The sequence below is a fragment of the Alosa alosa genome, chromosome 21 (assembly GCF_017589495.1).
Source record: "Alosa alosa isolate M-15738 ecotype Scorff River chromosome 21, AALO_Geno_1.1, whole genome shotgun sequence".
Classification (NCBI taxonomy): Eukaryota; Metazoa; Chordata; class Actinopteri; order Clupeiformes; family Clupeidae; genus Alosa; species Alosa alosa.
This window is the reverse complement of record NC_063209.1, coordinates 19,814,851-19,835,616: the sequence shown is the minus strand read 5'-3', so window position 1 is coordinate 19,835,616 and position 20,766 is coordinate 19,814,851. Positions and strand designations below refer to the sequence as shown.

Here is a 20,766-nt window from a genome sequence, read left to right as displayed (position 1 = left end):
TTGAAGAAAGAGAGAGAGAGAGAGAGAGAGAGAGAGAAGAGAGAGAGAGAGAGAGAGAGAGAGAGAGAGAGAGAGCGTTATTACACCAGTATTAAACTCTTACATTATGGTATCATGAAACATTAGACCGTATAAACAGACAACTTGTATAATAACATTCATCAAATTTTATATCCTCAAGCAAAAATGTGCAACACATGACAGGCCCTCTGCTGCATACTTTATACGCTACTTGGCAAGAGAAAGAGAGGGACAGATGAGAGAGAAAGAGAGGGAGAGGGGAGAGAGAGAGAGGGAGAGGGAGAGAAAGAGAGGGAGAGGGGAGAGAGAGAAAGAGAGGGAGAGGTGAGAGAAAGAGAGGGAGAGGGGAGAGAGAGAGAGGGAGAGGGGAGAGAGAGAAAGAGAGGGAGAGGGGAGAGAGAGAAAGAGAGGGAGAGGTGAGAGAAAGAGAGGGAGAGGGGAGAGAGAGAAAGAGAGGGAGAGGGGAGAGAGAGAAAGAGAGGGAGAGGTGAGAGAAAGAGAGGGAGAGGAGAGAGAAAGAGAGGGAGAGGGAGAGAGAGAGAGAGGGAGAGGGGAGAGAGAGAAAGAGAGGGAGAGGGGAGAGCGAAAGAAAAGACAGGGTATGAGGAGAGTGAGGAAAAGAGAGAAGAGACGTGTTGAAATCTCTCTCAGAGAAGGTGAAGGGGATAGAGATGGAGAGAGGGAGAGAAAGTGAGGAAGAGAGAGATATAGAGAGAGGAGGAGAGAGAGAAAAGAAAAAGACAGGAAATGAGGGGAGAGGTGGGCAAGAGAAGAAATGTTGCAAACAGCGTCTCTCATATGGCTGATGACTTATGTTTACACTCTGCTCTAAGCACAGCAGGCTATCACACACACACAGACACACACACAGACAGAGACACAGACACAGACAGACACACAGACACAATCACACACACACACAATCACACACACACAGAAACGCAAACACACACACTCCCCTAAGCTAAGCTGCTGCTGCTGCCTCTGCACTGGACTGGATGTGGCCAACGTGCGACGGAGCTACAGCAGGTGAGGCCCACATCTGCTATGGAGTCAGCTGCTCATCTGGACCAGTGGCCATGAACTCCCATTCAACTGCAGTCAACTTTACGACTGACCGTAAACACGACAGGGGGACGGAGAGGACAAATAAAGGACAAGAGTGGACACAGAGTGAGTGCATGTCGAGGTCAGGAGGACCTTCAGATCGAACTTGACCTATAGAGAAGTCAACAACCAGAGTTAAAGTTACTCAAAGATGTGTCCTGTGTATTTTGACCTTCTCTGAGTACATTTATTATGGAATTATAAGGATATTGCATCATTGCGGCATTGCATTGTGGGAGACTGAGGCTACAGCATGAATTACTGTTTGAAATCTGAAACACTTTTTCCTGATCTTTGAAATGGAAGACCAAAAAAAAAAGAAAAAATGTGTGCCATAAAAAGCAGCCTGATTCTCAGAGGGTTGCCTAGTGACAGAAGCTGCTTAAATCTCCGCTGATGTGACCCAAGGACAGCAGGCTCCAGAGACAGAGAGAAGACTAGATGAAGAGAAAGAACAAAGAAGAAAGAGAGAAATAAACAAGCAAGAGAGAGAGAGAGAAGACTAGATAGGGAAGCAGGAGAGAGAGAGAGAGAGAGAGAGAGAGAGGGAGCAGAGAGAAGCTAAGCTACGATCAATTGTAACTAAAATCGACAAAGACACACATTGCACGAGGATCAGCACATTGCACGAGAATCATCTTTCATTGTGTACGCCTTGGCACTGACTAGCAGCACTCTACTAATTGCGCAACAAGACTTCTAGACACAAACACACACACACACACACACACACACACGCATGCACACACAGATACATACACACACATCAACAACACACACTCACACACACACACACACACACACACACATCCTGGTATTACTCAATGCTCATGGCCTTGGGGTGTTTCTCCAATGCCATATGTTCCAAGGTTTAAGAAGAGCCTGCAGCCTTGGAATCCTGTCAAACTAATGAAACGTCATTGACAATGTCTTCCCATGAAAATATCTGTTTATGTGTGTGTGTGTGTGTGTGTGTGTGTGTGTGTGTGTGTGTGTGTGTGTGTGTGTATGTGTGTATGTGTGTGTGAGAGAGTGCTGAGCACAAACTGGCCCAGAAGGATGCACCTGCAGCAGGTCAAGAGGTTTGTCACTCACGAGAGACTGTTTGGCTTTCAAAAGAGGGCATGAATCCCTAAGCAAATCATTAAGTAGAACTGTCTTTCTCTCTAACACTCAACACACACAGACACACACAGACAGACAGACAGACACACACACACACACACACACACACAATCACACACACACGTCAGATGTTAGAGACTTGCAATGTACACGCGAGTATGACTATGTATACACACGCCTGTTACTACATCAGTGTGTGTGTGTGTGTTTTGTGTGCATGTGTTTTAGCTGTGTGTGTGTGTGTGTGTGTGTGTGTGTGTGTGCATGTGCGTGTATGTATGTGTGTGTGTGTGTGTGTGTGTGTGTGTGTGTGTGTGTGTGTGTGTGTGTGTGTGTGTGCGAATATGCATGTGTGCATGTGTGTGTGTGTACAGCCAGAGGAACATCCAGGTTCATCCGACTCTCTCTGCACACTGATCACTGGGGACTCGTTCTGGGACTTCCTGACTTTTCTAGGGGAGGTGTCAGATATTCAGACACTGTGTTCTTATCTGATGAACCCTGACCTTCCTCTCTCAACCCCCTCACACACACACACACACACACACACACACACACACACACACACACACACACACACACACACACACACACACACACACACACACATCCCACCTAAAGAATGCTGCGGTAGGAAGCTTCCTCTTTTGTTTCACTTCAAAGGCTGGGGAGGGTCTGTCTGTGGCGCTGCTAAATAACAACGCTGAGTGCTGATAACCAACAGCTACGCCTCACAGAAATTAGAGGTCAGTCCTAGAGCTGCATCTGATAACCATCAGTGTGTGTGAGAAAAAGTGAGTGTGTGTGTTTGAGTGATAGACAGACAGTGTGTGTGTGTGTGTGTGTGTGTATGTGTGTGTGTGAGAGAGAGAGAGAGAGCAAGAGAAAGAGAAAAAAGGGAAAAAGAGAGTGTGTGTGTGTGAGAGAGGGAGAGAGAGAGTGATAGTGAGAGATAGACAGACGGATAGAGAATGTGTGAAAAAAAGTATTTGCGCGTGCATGTGTGAGTGTGTGTGTAGGTCTCCATTTGTATCCAAAAGAGACAGACAGACAGACATAATGAGTTCACCCTAGCTAAGGTGCTGCATTGGTTCCTCATAATGAGTTCACCCTAGCTAAGGTGCTGCATTGGTTCCTCATAATGAGTTCACCCTGGCTAAGGTGCTGCATTGGTTCCTCATAATGAGTTCACCCTAGCAAGGGTGCTGCATTGGTTCCTCATAATGAGTTCACCCTGTCTAAGGTGCTGCATTGGTTCCTCATAATGAGTTCACCCTGGCTAAGGTGCTACATTGTTTCCTCTCCCTCCCAGCAAATACTTTCCTGCTCCCAGCTCACTTCTTGTCTGAAGTGGAGAATAATCGAGCGCATTCCTCCTGAGATGGCCCTAAAAAATGCCGATCTCAACCAGCCTGGATGCCCTCAGCTGAACGCACTCAGCTGACATGCTCCACATAGTTCAAATCAAACTAACAGGAATTTTGCCCCAGAGGGAACGATGTGAGAGCAAATGTCACCAGCATTAGCAGTCACTGAGCTTTGAGAGCAAATCCAGACGACATCCTGAGTGCTACGCTATGACATTTTTTTACAAGTTTATGAACATGTGTCTTTCTCGTTAACTATGGCTAATAACGTCTCTCCTCGTGTTCGTTCTGATGTTATGTATGAGAAGGAGAGATTCCATCATTCCCACAGGCCCAGCAGCACCGTGCATGCTTTATCAACAACATACATCACATACATTAGCAACTAGCTGGCTTCTATGAGTGCTAACTGTGTTAGCGATGACATTTGCAAGATAAGCCTGCTGTCCGTTAGTTTGCAAATCTCTGTGATGTCACTTTCTATTTCATAGGGTTTTTTTTTTTACCACAATATTGCCTGTAACTGTGAAGTACTGTCAATGCATCTCACTCTCTCACACACACACAATAGTGAAGGCTGAAGAGTATAGCCACACCTAGCCTACACAGCCAGTGCACTGGGTGACCAAAGCACACTTACCTCCCTCTGACTCTCACGCCACTCACTAAACTAATGGAGATTAGCCGCCCTTAGCCAAGTGATCCAGGTCAACGATGCCAAATGTGACTAATGTTAGCCTGCTCTCTCTCTCTCTCTACTGTTCACAGATACAGTAGTCTACAGGGATCTTGGTACACAGGTTCTCTCTACTCATCAGAATGGCCTCTCCCAGATAATTTATTCTGTCTAATATTAAAGCCATATCATAAGGTTCACAGGGGGTTGTAGTATGAGCCACCTGCTCAGAACCCAGAACCACATCTCAGTTGGGTAGCTCTGCAGTTAGCTGGGCTGGGGAGGTGGAGGGTCTGGCCAGACCGGTATGGCCACCCATCCCCTCCCCTCTCACTCCCCTCAGCCTCCTGACATGCTTGACAGTACTTCCTCATGGAAAGTCCTAGAGTGTGTCTCTTTCCATCATTTAAGGCATTTTACCATGTGGTTGATCCATAAAAGTGCCAGTTCCCAGAAAAAAAGGGAACTTTTACGAGGAACTCTCTGTCATTCTCTGATAGCATGCGCATGGACAGCTTTCACATCAGTAGCAGTGAAACCAGAGCGGTTTCCGACAGGAGTGTTCCAGCGGTGACATAATGAGAAGGGCCTGTGGTCTAACCTCGGGGCTGGAGATTTGTGCACATTTTAGAAGCATAACAAAGAACCGGGCTTTTAAATGATGGCGTGAGCGCATAGCACAGCTTGTGAAGATGGTGTGTGTGTGTGTGTGTACCTACATGTGTCTGTGTCTGCTCTGCACATGTGTGTGTCTGTGTGTGTGTGTGTGTGTGTGTGTGTGCGTGGGAGAATTGCTGAGGAGTCCCATCTGGTTTTGCTGACCCTACCCCTCCTATTGCCCCCACCCCCCTCCACCTCCACCTCCACCTCCACGCTGCAGTGCTGTAGCTCCAGGGGGTCCTCTGGAGATGATAAGAGTGGACTCAACACACACACACACACACACACACACACACACACAAATGACATGTGGACACATGCATTGAAAAACTCACACAGCGGTAACAACAGTGACAGTCTGACAAGACAAACAGACACACGGAGAAAAAGAGGGGAGACAAAGAGAAAGGGAGAGAAAGAGAGAGAGAGAGAGAGAGAGAGAGAGAGAGAGAGAGAAAGAAAGAGAGGGGAGACAAAGAGAAGGGAGAGAAAGAGAGAGAGAGAGAGAGAGAGGAGAGAGAGAGAGAGAGTTAGAAAGAGAAACAAGTGCAGACGTGTCTTTGCTGACGACAGGTTCTCTTTCTGCTGGACCTCTATAAATCTTACTGATTTACCCCTCCACACACACACACACACACACACACACACACACACACACACACACACACACACACACACACACACACACACACACACAACATAGAGGGAACTGTATCATTCATCGTAATGGAAAACATATTTTACATGCACACTCTCTCTCTCTCACACACACACACACACACACACACACTTGCACAGGTGTGGAGGTCATGGTCAAAAAGTATGCAGGCCAAACATTAATCATCATCAGCGATGCTTCGCTGCTCTGGACGGAGGGGAAAAGGAGAGAAGAGAAGAGGAGAGGAGAGGAGAGGAGAGGAGAGGAGAGGAGAGGATAGAAGAGAAGAGAAGAGAAAAGAAGAGAAGAGGAGAGAAGAGAAGAGAAATGGAGATGAGAGGAGAGGAGAGGAAAGGAGAGGAAATGAGAGGAGAGGAGAGAAGAGAAGAGAAATGGAGATGAGAGGAGAGGAGAGGAAAGGAGAGGAAATGAGAGGAGAGGAGAGAAGAGAAGAGAAAAGAAGAGAAGAGAAGAGGAGAGAAGAGAAGAGGAGCTGCAAGATTAACACCCTTCCCACAGTGAATTCCCATCAGCAGGCCCAGTAAAAACACACCCAGTTCAGTTTATGGGCGACTCTTAGCTCATTCTATTGTCTCTTCAGGGCTGCTGTTACTGGAAGCTTATACGCATATAATATATCAAATGATGCAACAATTTGAGACAATGACACCATCAGTGATACAGTGTACAGTGATACTGCAAAACACCAATATGGTATCAGCAGCCAATCAAATCCATAGACACCAATATGGTATCAGCATCCAATCAAATCCATTAAACACCAATATGGTATCAGCATCCAATCAAATTCATTAGACACCATTCGTGGCACATGTCAAAGTACAAGAGTGAAGACTTTTTCAAAGCCAAATTTCAATCAGCAAGGTCACTCCAGTTCCCCTGTTTAAAACTAGATACAGATGGCCACTGTGCCACTGCGCCAAGTGGGGTCAGGGTGAGGAGAGTGGGCCATGACCCAAAGCAAAGACTTCGCCCTGTGGGTTGGATGGGGGAGGGCACGATGTTACTGTCCAAAAGTAGTCCGTGTAAATGAGAGCATAGAATCGGTGAAAGTGTGCCATACTGAAATATAACATACATTTCTGTGTAAAGGTGTGAAGATTTCTGTGGGTTGAAGTGTGTGTGTATGTGTGTGTGTGTGAGTATGTGAGAGAGAGAGAGAGAGAGAGAATGTGTGTAGGTATGTGGAGGTGTGTGTGTGTGTGTGTGTGTGTGTGTGTGTGTGTGTGTGTGTGTGTGTGTGTGTGATATGTGGAAGTGTGTGTCTGGAAGTCTTTACTCACTCGCACAGTAGGATCCCGTTCTCTAGTCCTCCACGAAAGTCCTTCTCACCGAAGCATCGGCCAGTCACCGCCTGCAGCGAGGACCAGGAGAAAAACAGGAAGAAGATCTGGATGATGATGATGATGACACACAGTCAAACTCTCACACACGCTCACATAGTCACACTCTCGTGGCTCTGCATGAAAGCTTACGCAAACAGCTTAGCGCTCCTTCATGCTCTAAACCATGCAATGTTTACCAGCACACAGCGGGGGGGGGGGTGCAGCAAAATACACTTCATCGTCTTGTATAGCTTCTAAGACAGGCTCCTATAGTATTGCTGAAGAACTATCTAGTACCATCACAACAAATGACATACTGTTTGCATCAGTGGAATTCATTGAAAGAGTGATATCATGCAGCATGACCCACCAACAATGAGGAGGATTTAAAGAAGTGACTCTCTCCGATGAGGGACCAAGTGATGTTATCCACAACAATGAAAAGGCAAGGGATTCAGTATCAGGAAAGCACAACAAACAAAGCGTTTAGCTGCGTAGAGTCGGCAGCTAGAGCACCGAAAGAGATGGAGAGAGCGAGAGCATTCGAGGGAAAGAGTGGATGTGTGTACATCGTCATCGCTCTCGCTGACAGCACTGCGCTAACGAGCTTGACATAAGCCACCATCATCCTACCCAAAGCCTGCCTCAATGGCTAATCACCAGTGACACGGAGGACTTAAGGTGGCCAGGAGTTTGCATGACTGGGGTGTTTCAGATCTACCCCACTCCCCAGCCCTAGTTCAGAGGTCAAAGTTCACAGTTTTTCTGTGTATTATCTTTCCAGTTGGAGCAAAAGACTGAATTAACATGCCAGCTTTAGGCAAGGATAATTAATATGACTGATGAAAAGACAGAGAGAGAGGGACACAGAGAGAGAGAGAGAGAGAGAGAGAGAGAGAGAATCAGTCCAGCAGATCTCCTCCATCCAAATGGTCAGGTTTCCAACATGAGTGGGGTCAAAACCAAGGCCTTGAACCGGTTCACGGAACGAAAACGAAAAAACGAAAACCAGAAACTTTTAATGTTTTGCTAGGAACAGAACCACAACCAGAAAGTTTGCATTTTATATGTTCCGGAACAAAATGGTTTATCTAAAATAATGGTAACCGGTTAATACCGTTATTTTTTTCGTTCTTTGACAAGATTTCTGTGCAATATGACTGGGTGAGGTTCACTTCTGGTCATTTACTCATCAGGTGAAATGTAATAGAGAAGGCTGCCAGCAAGTAGCCTTTATTGTATGCCCAAGCTGTAGCCTGTCTCTCAAGCTCAAACATAAGAGTAAATATTGTACCAAGTATCTCACAAATGTTTAGTTTTAAAAACGAATTCTATCTTTTTAGATAGGCTAATAATCTCCAATACATTGCTATAAAAATCTGCTGGGTCATAATGTAAAGTACATAATGTACATAATGTAGCCTATAGGGCTTTTTGATATTTGATGACAGGATAGAGACTTAAGGGAAATGATGCAAACTAACAATATAATTCAAATATACTGTAAAGTCCTAATGATCAGCCTACTTATTTGTATGTCCCGCAGCCGACATGGAACGTTATTAAGCGGTTCAGGAACGTCAGTTTAGGGTTGAACCGAAAACCGGAAACGTTAAAATTCTGTTTATGTTCGGAACGAACCAATTGGGAAAAAAACCTGGTTCAAAGCCCTGCTTAAAACATCTGCAAGACTTTACTCAGTGCCTCATGCTGCATTGTGGGTTTTCCAGCATCGTTCCAATACACATCAACACCGGACTACAAAAGCCAAAACACAACATGAATGTGTTAACTTTGTTTAAGACTAACAATAATAAAAAGGAAAAACAGAAAAGTAAACCACCCGCCCTCACTAAGATACACACACACACACACACACACACACACACACACACACTTCCCCTCGGACACAGCAGCATGCAGAACGGGGAAAAACAATTAAAAAGTCATCCATCTCTATAGCGATGGGCTAGCAAATATAGAAACCATTAATAGTGCACTTCTATGGGACTGCTCATCTGGCACTTTAAACAATTACTGGATCATACCATGCCAAACGTCCCCAGACTTTTATTTGTTCAGCTGTGGGGGGTGTAAAGTTGGGTTGTTGGAGATTTGAAGAGCTCTGACTGTGGCTGGTGGGTGAGCTACGAGACTCAGTGTCAGTGTCAGTTTCTTGGCCCGTTTGGGTTGGCTTGGAGTCCATACAGAAGAAATAGGCTGCTGTATGTCACTCCATGGGCCAGAAGTGTTATTGCTGAGAGAGAGAGAGAGAGAGGGTGGGGATGTCCCCCAGCTGAGATTAGATGGTGTGCGTGTGTGCGTGCGTTGGCCGTTCTACAAACGTGGTACCACTCACATCCCCATCAGGCAGCCCTGTGCTTCAAAGGCCCATTGGCTTGACTTGAAGGCCAGACTACAGTACAAGGGAATGTTTGATTATGATAGAGCTCCAGCACAACCATAAAATCATTACAAACAAGCTGCCCTCTGCCATACAATAACACCACTGACTGCAGCCATTAGAAGGCCTTGGCTGCCGCCGCTGTGCTGCGCTGCGCTCCATCACGCCCCTATAAGGAAAGGAGGGGGAGGGGCCTGCAGGGGGGAGGGGCCTGCAGGACGGGTGGTGGGGTTTGCTTTGGCTGTGAGCAGGATGTGGTTTGGCTTCCTCTCCTCTAAGGCTCTGGCCTGAAGACGCACACACACACAAGCTTCTTTCCCAGGGGCGCGCCATTAGAGTCGGTGTGTGTGCGTGCGTGTGTGTGTGTGTATGTGTGTGCGCGTGAGTGCGTGCGTGTGTGTTTTTGTGTGTGTGTGTGTGTGTGTGTGTGTGTGTATGTGTGCTTATGCATGTATTTGTTTGTTGAGTGGTGGTGGTGGGTAGGTTTAGAAAGGACTAAAATCCTGCAAAAAGGCCTATAGGAATATCATATTAGTAATGACCAGAGTCCGAGTTAGCATTACGACAGGTATCCTCTTCAACAAGCTGAGAGAGTCAGACACATCCCCACTGTGGCCCATCTGTTCTGTGCAGAGGAAGAGCACAAACCGCCCCTCTTCCAAAGGCATCTGGACACAGCCATTAACAGACACAGCCATTAACAGCCAGCTTCTGGTTTAGACTACTTGACGCAGGTCTAGCGTTAGCCATACATTTGCTGCAACTAGGAGCCTCAAAGGACGTCCTTTATCAAACCGAGGCAGGCAGACAGACCGCTGCCGGACGGAAGCTATCCCCAGAGCTCCGGAGCGGACGACACCGCACCCGTTGCAGGAGCTTACATCATGCCTCACGTCCATGTGAATCAGGGCTAATGGCTAATGCAGACCACTGCTCTCATCACCCCCGCGGGGACCGGGGAGACTGTGGCTTACATGGCCATAAAACTTGAATTACTTCTTAGCACTCCGAGGGTGGTTGCTTTGGAGGGGAGTCCGGTGATAACACGCGAGGGGTTTGGTCGATGCATCACCGTCTGAGAGATAACCTGAGTGGTTTGAGCAAACAGCCAGCGAACTCCCCAAAGAGGGAGGGAGAGACTGAGCCACTTCCTGGTTATGGACTCACTGGCCTATTGGTTTTGGAAGAGGTCGAGTTAATTAAATCTACAGACTGGCAACGCAAAACAAAACCCAACATAAAGCAGTCTGGTTACTGTGTGAGAGTGTACAGGAGAGGCAACTGGTCACTAATTAGCAAGGCCATGGGGTGACCCGCCTGGACCAGCATTCTGGCACCGCATGCGTGCTCGTAGAGCAGAGAGCGAGCCTCATTGAAGTCCACCGTAATTTCTAGACTGAGCACGGCGCTTCACAACACAGCCACTGAGGGTCACGTCAGGCCACATCATTAGGCATAGGAATGTGTCGCCTTTGTTGTTTATTGTTTTTTTTTTCTACTTGTTTTTTGGCGGTGGAATGCGGCTTGGTGCGCGTCCGTTTTTAAGGCCACATTGTTTTGCGAAACAATCAAAAAGATGTCTCCCTCTCTCTCTCTCTCACTTCCCCCCTGGTGGACTCCTAATGACATAGCTCGGATTGTTTCTCATGGAACCATTTCCAAGCGCGGCACGTTTTGGGCTTTTGTTGTCTCGCGCTCAGGAGAGGCCTTTACCGGCGAAGCACAAATAACAGTGGTGGCCTGGAAAGTGCAGAAAAACAAACGTCGGGGAAGGCCGACAGTGCGAGACCTCGAGGAGTAAACCTCTCTGCTAAATGAGCTGTGGCAGCTGGAATAGGCTGGCGGAGAGGCGGACAGTTTATTCTAACAGCAAATTTGCAGCACCGCAACAAAACATTATTAGTAAGAGGAACCAGTCTGTGGGGGTCGACTGGGGTGGAAACGGTTTTGCTTGCTTCAAGGAACGTTGAACTGAACAAAGGGACGTCCAGTCTATTCGGGGGAGTTTTTCTTCCCAGGGTGGTTCTCATGAGATAGCGGACGAGCTTCGAAAGTGATCCACGACGGCCACGTTCATGTTTCAGCTGAGCAGATTGCGGCAGTTGATGAAAATTAGTTTAACAGAGCACCCTGAAAGGAGGAGGGGGACCCAGTGGAAACAGATACAGCACATAACTATGACTATCTCCCATCCTGTGCTGTGCTCTTACCCCCCCATCCACCCACTCACCCAGCCCAAGCTACAACAACCACCTTTCCTTTCAAAGAAACGAACAATCAGCAATTCAAGGATTCAACACCGAAAGGTTTCCATGACAGAAAGCATAAAGCATCGAGGCAAGACAAAACAATCCCCCACTAAGCCCCAAGGGCCTACAGGAATCATCTCTTCAAAGCACGATGATGACTTTTATCTGTGGGATCACTTACACACAACAACACAACAAAGACACACACACACGCGCACACACAGACACACACATACACACAGTGCATGTAGATACATGCAGTTGTCACACAGATCCGTTTCTTTATACAGACTTCTTATGCAATTGTAATTTCAGGCTCAACTGCAATGTGGAATACATACACACTTCAGGGCAGCATGCCAACAATCTGGTTAGCTCACTTTTGGCGAGGTAATTAGCCGCTAATCTCTTTTCCAATGATAAGCTCCTGCTATGAAAGCAATGTCCATGAAAGCCAGCAAAATATCTATTATTTCTGAAGAAAGAAAGAAAAATGTAAAGAAAGAAAATGAAGAGAAGAGAGGAGGACAGGAGTTAATTTCCTCTTGGATGAGTAGAAACTTGCTTGTTCCCAATCTGCCAGTTTAAGATGAAGATAAAGGCTGAGCGAGGAGAAGGAGATTTAGAGCGATGGGGTCACTAGTTCACCTGACAAGGACAGAACTGCAGGAGCTACTAAACAAACAGAACACACTCTCACTATGAGTAGGAAGAGCACTGTCCCAACCGTCAGAAAATAAATATTGTTGAATAATTATGGTGGAGTTATTATGAGGAATGTAAACATCAAGGGAAAGTAGTCTGATGGTTCTGAAATACACACCAGATTTCCCATCCTTCCCACACACTCTTTAGGATTCTGTACAGTACTGTCATTTCCCATGTCAATAGGGGACATTTAATATAGGCTTTCCACAATAAGCCACAATTTTCTAGACTTCTAATTATGAACATAAACTCCCGAAATGACCAAAGATCTTAGATTCTCACCATTACTATGACAACAGAACTATGCCATTCATTGTATCAGTCTTGGTCAGACACTCTTATTAATGTCACACAGGATTGCTGTATGGGGAAGCAGGGAGCTGGGGGCTCATGTGTGGAGTCAGTGGGCAGTGATAGCCTTGTCTGGGGTGTGATGGCTTGGCGAGACCCCGAAAGTTCAGCCAAGGGTGAAGGGGGACATCAATCCCCCCTACGACTGACTCGGTCTGGTCTCCCCTATTTTCCCGGCTGCTGCTGCCCAGCCCGCGGTGCCACGCTGTGCCTCAGAAATAAATGAATGCCCCCTGTGCCCCCAGAGGCCGAGCCCTGCACAATGGCGGCACAGATGCCCCCGGGGCACTTGGCAGGAGTTTGGAGCGAGCGGGAGAGTCCAGGAAGGGAAAGGAGACATGTCGGGGGCAGCTGTGGGGCCGCACGCCGAGGAAGAGAAGGGCCACTGAAGATTTAAAGAGGTCACGATGCTTTGGGGAGGGGAGAGGGCGACAGGGGGGTGTCCCAGTGTACCGCACGCAGCACCACGACAGGAGGATGAGAGAGGGACTGGCTGCCGCTTATCGGAGGATTTCTGTCCTACATTCTGCTTTCAGCTTTTTATAGTGCCGTGGTGCACTGGGGATGGAAAGAAAGAAAGAAAGAAAGAAAGAAAGAAAGAAAGAAAGAAAAAAAGAAAAAAAGAAAGAAAGAAAGAAAGAAAGAAAGAAACAAACACATGTCCAGTCCAACTCAAAAATCTGAAGAAGCAAAAAAGGCTTAAAAATAGTGTGTACGTCTTACACAGCCATCTGACCCACAGCCATAATCATGTTCTTACTTGTCAGGAGCTCAGCACTGTACTGACTATGTGAAAATGACAAACAGAATCAACTTCAGCCATCAACTTCTGACTCCTTAGGGACCCTTAAGCAGTATTGCCCAAATGAGAGTGCGGTTGGTAAAGGATTTCCCCATGTCTGGGATTCATGAGGCCAGAGGCTGAGGCCTGAATCAATCATTTGATCAACCAGAACTAACTGCTGTATAATATATAATCTTTATATCTCTCATAATTGAAATGACATAGGCATGGTCTCTATAGAATGATTACGCTCAATTATAACATTTTTAGCTGTTCTGGAAGCTTCTTGATTGCTTAATTTCCATGTTCTGGCTTGCCACCTGCTATTCCAGTATGGCCACTGAGGTGTGTGTGTGTGTGTGTGTGTGTGTGTGGAGTGTGTGTGGTGTGTGTGCCTGGATGTGTGTCACATGACATCCTATCACTTCCACAAAAGAACGTGTTACATCTGGAGAGAATTAAGTAACTAACTTTCCAAGTGCAATAGCCATTCCTGATCCCGACTAATCCTCAAGCAGAACCACATGCAGCTGTGAGGGGCGTAGACATCTTTTATCCAATTTGATCAATTCTCTCCACAGAATGGAGTGATGCTATTAAAAACTCCCAATGGACCTAATAAAATACTCAGTTAGTGACTAAACATACACACGTCAGAAGAGCTATTTCAATACAAAATCTAAATAAGTCAATCATTTAATCTCTTTCACAACAGGTCGGAAGGTTTCCAGTTTGCGGCTGGCCAATGTGATTAAAGCTGCACTGTCTGTCTCCTGCTGGCCTGTGCAGGTTTCTATGTCTCTGATGTGCTGAGTGGATTAGAGAGCACTGCTGCATGCAACACACACACACACACACATACACACACACACAATACTGTGAAACACACACACATTCACCAACAAACCCACACCCACACCCACATGCACCCGCTTACACACACACACACACACACACACACACACACACACGCACACGCTTACACGCACACACACACACACACACACGCATACAAGAAAGAGAGTGAGAAAGGGAGAGAGAGGAGAGAGACAAACACACATATTATGAAATCTCCCAAGAAGGCACCAGGGCACACATGCTACAGTGGCAGACCAGTACAGAGGCATGAAGGGTCAGTTATTCACCCACACACACATGTGCTGATGAGGGACACACACACACGTAATAAATCTATGATATTTGATAAACACAAGTAATTTCATCCTAGTTGTGTATTTATCAAATATAATTCTTCATAGCTCTTTAATCATTGTGCATTTTACTCATTTGATTAAATCTGCGGTCATGACATAATATTTGTGTATGATCTGAGTGTTTTGCCAAGGCCTGGCAGCACCGGTGATGTGCACACAAATTAAAGACCAATCGCTGGGTAAACGGCAGCGTTGCGCAAGCCCCCGGTGTTGGCACGGCGACGTGGTCGCCTTATTATGGCCATGCCGCGAGCTCCTATCTGGTGACGCCACTCACTCGTGCTGATTTATACCCGTTTTTATGTGGAAACGAGTGACGGTTTGACCAGCTCGAGAGGAACATAAATCAAGATGGTGTAAATCACAGATAAAACAGCAGTTCCAACACAACTGGAAATGCACACATAGAGTGGCAGAGTTTGGTCGACTAATGTCTGTGTACATACAGTATGTATAACTGATAAAAAAAATATATCAGAAACATATTATATAAGGCTAGCCTAGAAATCTAGACGCGCCCCTAGCTAGTCTAGCAACTCTCCGTTGGCTTGTGAGCTCCAGAAATCGAAACTTAATCAGGACATTTAAATCGTGTATAGAGTCGTTTGGTGGGCTTAACATAATGATTGATGGCAGAGTTGCAACGGTTTGGCTTGAATTCCTGCTACTTGAAAACAAATATCCTATTAAGTCCCTTATTAAGTGCAGAGGGAATTTGAAAGACAACTGATTATCCCGCCCCTCGGACTGAGCACTGCAAACGGTGAGTGCCCAGACCCTACATTTTAATGTGGGTCTGGCTCGCCAGGCTAATATAAGGCCTGTTCATGGTGGAAACTGAAACAGACAACATAGACTGAGCCTGACAGAAGCTTAACATGGTGTCAGCTTTGTTATGATGCTTTGTGCAACATGTACAAATCCTATGTGTTTCAAAAAGAGGTGCTCCCCTAACAACATACAGAGGAAAATATGTAAAAAATGGCTGACTTTGTACATTTTTAGCAAGTAAAAAACAGACCCAGCTACTCTATCATATGTGCTCTTGCTGTAAGTCACTTTGGATAAACGCATCTGCTAAATGAACACATGCACATGAAGAGCACTTTTCCAAAACGCTATAAATCCATTTTTCAAAAACATGAATAAGTCAGGTTATTTAATTGTGTATTTAAGGTGATATCAATAATGTGTTGTTTTGATTGAGTAAAGATAAATCAAATAACAATAACCCAATTACAGTTCCACTGATATTACTTGGAAAACAAAATAATTTAAAAATATTTATGAAAATGCATTAAAACGGTGGATATAGTGTTTTGGAAAAGAGCTCTTCATATGTAAATGTCAATCAAATAAATTATTATACAAATTATTCAAATGAACTGGTCCACACAATCAATAACTCAAACAGTCAATGTGTTCTTTGATGGCTGTTTTTGGACCATTAAGGTTTTTTAAAATACAAAACACTCTGGATGACAAACAATATGGCCTGAACTAAACTACTCATTTACATATGAACTTAGCACAGTGCACTACATGTGCTCGGTACATGCCGTAAAAGTTCCGTTTATGTACGCATGTAAACCCATCGCCATCATTTATGTACGCATGTAAACCCATCGCCATCATTTATGTGTGTATATCAACATATTCATTCCATGTCGATGGAAATATTTAGAGAAACATCAGGTCTAAAATATAAATGTTTTCTTTTTTCCCTGAGAGAGTTCAAGCCCAGAGTCCCTGCCACAGTAAATCTACAGGATTCTGATGAGAAACACATATATGCATATGAGAAAGTACACATGCAGGATATGACAAATGTGTGTGTGTGTGTATGTGTGAGAGAGAGAGAGAAAGTGAGGGTTAGAGAGCACAAAAAGGAGAGATGGAGAGAGAGAGAGAGAGAGAGAGAGAGAGAGCAGAGAAACAAAGTGCAAAACCATATTGGGCTTGTTGCTATACGACAGGATAAATTTAGAAAGCTCAAACATTCAAACATTCATTCACCATCATCGCAGTCTCATCATCATCACCCATCATTTCACATTAGCACACAACACACCGCCTCTGGGTACCAGGTAAGGCGCCTGTGTCTCCACAAACCTGAGTTCCAGGTAAGGTGCCTGTGTCTCCACACATCTGGGTACCAGGTAAGGCGCCTGTGCCTCCTCACACCTGAGTTCCAGGTAAGGCGCCTGTGTCTCCTCACACCTGAGGCTCCATGTGGAGACACAAACACGCCACCCCCCCACCCCGGCAATCCAAACCAGATTCATCTCAGCGGCTAGTCAGAGACGCCAGTACAGAGAGAATGCACTCAGCCCAGCTCTGGGGGACATTCAGATTGAAATTCACACACTTTTCACTCAGTCAACTCTGAGAAGGGACTCAGTACTCAGCGCATTCTCAGTGAGCTAACGTGCAACGTGCAACCTGCATTTATAAAATAGTTGTCAAACAATATTCATATGAATGCATTCATGAGATAGCCCTCAGATTGTTTTAGCTCTCAGACTGTCTTAGTTGAGTTCCTCTGCTATAGAAAAGCACTTTAGTACGACTTGTTTACCAATCAGCTCAAAGGAGTGTTCCCCAACCTGAAGTGCTATGGGCGTCTCCAGGGGTGTTAAGGTGAGAAGATTTTCAAGAATGCAGCTCAGTAAGCCGTACGTATGGACCCCCACTGCTGTTTGCACGGCAGGGTGAACTTCAAGCTAAATTGAAATGATTTTAGGGTTACACACTGAAAGGTTGGGAAACTCGGGCCTAGTGGAAGTGGCTTTAAACTTCCCAAATCACAGACAGTATACTTAAAAAGGGGTCAGTGCCAGAAATGGACTGCTCTCTGGGTTGTGGAGTGGGCTTTTTACTGGCAGGTGTGTGAGTGTATGTGACTGACAGCAGGGCAACTCACTGGTCCCCTCACCACTGATGAAGCATGTGGGAGGCTTCTGGACATGTGATTCACTCAGTCCAGCAGAGCCACCTACCTCTACTCCTACCACTGAGTGGGAGGAGAGAGAAAGAGAGAGAGAAAGAAAGAAAGAAAGAAAGAAAGAAAGAAAGACAGACAGAAAGAAGGAAAGAAAGAAAGAAAGAAAGAAAAAAAGAAACATACTACACATGACTGATGGATTACTGAACAAATGAATGTACTGATGAATGGATAGTTAGAGAAACAGATGGATGGACCCAGAAGAGGACATCACTGCCAAATCTGCTGATAGGAGTGAGTGATGAAGAGGACCTGTGAGAAGAGTGTAGTTAATACCATATGGAGAGCAGATAAGGTACAGAAAAGAACACTACAATTTCAACAGCTCTCTCTCTCTCTCCTTCTCTCTCTCTGTATTTCTGTCCTCTCTCTTTCACTTTATCACTTCTTCTCTCAAACACACAATCTTACATAGATGATACCTATCTATCCCTCACATGTTACCGCTCTCTCTCTCTCGCTCTCTTTCTCTCTCCCTCCTCTCCTCTCTCTCTCCTGAGCAGTGCCAGTGTTAAGGCCTCAGTGCAGTGGGAGTTGGTGTCGTAGCTCACTCCTTATATAACCCCCCACGCTTTGTTACACACTCATTAGTCACCAACAGCATACAGTATTATAGCATCCATCCAGCATACATCTCCCATCATACATCTCCCATCCAGCATACATCTCCCATCATACATCACCCATCCAGCATACATCTCCCATCATACATCTCCCATCATACATCTCCCATCCGTCATACATCACCCATCCAGCATACATCTCCCATTCAGCATACATCTCCCATTCAGCATACATCTCCCATCCAGCATACATCTCCCATCATACATCTCCCATCATACATCTCCCATCACAGTTTACATCTCCCATCACAGCATACACCCCCAAGGCTGCGTGCTCAGTCCGCTGCTCTTCACCCTGCTGACGCATGACTGCACTGCAACCTACAGCAACAATCACATAGTGAAATTTGCTGACGACACAACTCTGGTGGGTCTCATCACCAAGGGCGACGAGACTCAATACAGGTTGGAGGTCGACCATCTGACCACGTGGTGCAGGGACAACAACCTCCTGCTGAACGTCAGCAAGACCAAAGAGATTGTTGTTGACTTCCGGAGAGGTCACACCCAACACCTGCCACTGACCATCGACGGTGCTGTGGTGGAGAGAGCGAGCAGCACCAAATTCCTGGGGTGCACATCAGTGAAGACCCTCCTGGACCACCAACACTGCATCACTGGCGAAGAGAGCTCAGCGCCGCCTGTACTTCCTGGCGGAAACTCAGGCGAGCAAGTGCTCCACCAGCCATCATGACCACATTCTACCGAGGCACCATTGAGAGCATCCTCTCCAGCTGTATCGCTGTGTGGGGCGGAAGCTGCACTGAATACAACAGGAAAGCCCTGCAGCGCATAGTGAACACCGCTGGAAGGATCATTGGTGCTTCACCCCTCCCTGAAGGACATTTACACCACCCACCTCACCCGCAAGGCGACCAAAATTGTGAGTGATGCAAGTCACCCCCGCTCACAATCTGTTTGATCTACTGCCCTCTGGGAAGAGGTACAGAAGCCTGCGCCCCCACACTACCAGACTCACCAACAGCTTCATACACCAAGCTGTAAGGATGCTGAACTCTCTCCTCCTCCCCCCCCCCTCCCTCAGCTACATAACATCCTGGACATTGGACCCACAATGGCCGCCTGCACTACTCCACTTGCACACTTGAACACTTGCACACTTGTACACTTTACAACTTGGTGTTGTTGTCCTGAAAACACAACACTTCTGCTGCTCTTACATAACTTGCACCACTATGCCACTTTCTTTATTACTCAGGTCAAACAGAACTACCCAAGCCTCTTATTGGCCTGACTTTGCACTAGTTTTTTTTATTGACTGTCTATGCACAATTTCAACAAAATTTTGCTGCTTTATTTTTTTTCATTATTATATGTGCCCTCTTATTTACTTATTTACTTACTTTTTTGTTTACTTGAATGTTATGTTTGTCTGTGGACTTAAAATTGGTAAAATATGTCTTGTCTTCACCGTGGGATAGTGAGAAACGAAATTTCGATCTCTTTGTATGTCTGGAACATGTGAAGAAATTGACAATAAAGCTGACTTTGACTTTGATCACAGCATACATCTCCCATCATACATCCTCCATCATACATCTCCTATCACAGCATACATCTCATCACTCGCTGTTCTCTTCCCATACGTGTCCATAAGCTACTCCACAGTGCTAACATGCAACTTAACAGAAATGTAGAGCTCCATATCAAATCGTACCATAATGCCAATGAAACGACTGAAGACAATGGAGGTGTTTTGAAGATGTTTTAAACTCTTCATGTGTCAGATGTAATGGAAGTGATATGCTGTATGGCAGTCCTGCTTTTCACACTGTCCTGATACACTGTAAGACTTAATTCTGGAGAGAAACATACTGTATCACTCTTAAGAAAGAGCTGACATGTTAATCCTGTTTATGTACACATTCATAAAGAATGTATTTTGTGTGTGAACTCAGTGCTTGAACTGAAACACAGATGTGAGTATGACTGTGCAAATCATTCCTATAGGGCAGTTCAGTAACTCTCCAGGTACCATAGTAAGGAAGATGCTTCTGCCAGCAACAGTTTCTCCAGCTCCTGCTGGTGAGTTATTACTGGTTTCTTCCAATCAAACTGTGTGTGTGTGTGTGTGTGTGGGTGGGTGAGTGTGTGTCTAGGTGTGTAAATTTGGGAAGCGGACATAGATATCAAACAATAGGGAACTCTCCAGGTACTGGGACATAGAAGATGCTCTTGCCAGCTACATCTTCTCAAACTCCTCACACTGACTTATTGCTGCTTTCTTTGAATCAAACACTCTCAGTCACCCCAAGGGCACTGTAGTTTACAGACTTGTAATTTTTCCTTCTTTGAGAATGATCTACAGAAAAAAACAAATATTCCCTGTTCCACTCTCCCATAAAGGGTGGGGCATTAGAACTGCTTTCAAAGGCTGAGATCAATCACAATCTGTCTCATGAAACCTCATAAACTAAGTCTGGTCCATTCGGAACGCTTCTATTTAGT

General features: G+C 45.7%; 1 protein-coding gene across 1 annotated transcript in view; it reads right to left on the bottom strand.

Annotated features, from left to right (window-relative positions):
- The window catches only part of limch1b (LIM and calponin homology domains 1b), a 119,871-nt gene that overhangs the window by 68,696 nt on the left and 30,409 nt on the right, over positions 1-20,766 (bottom strand). Inside the window, 1 exon segment of the mRNA XM_048232195.1 lies at positions 6,919-6,989. Within this exon segment, the coding sequence (XP_048088152.1) occupies positions 6,919-6,989 (71 nt within the window).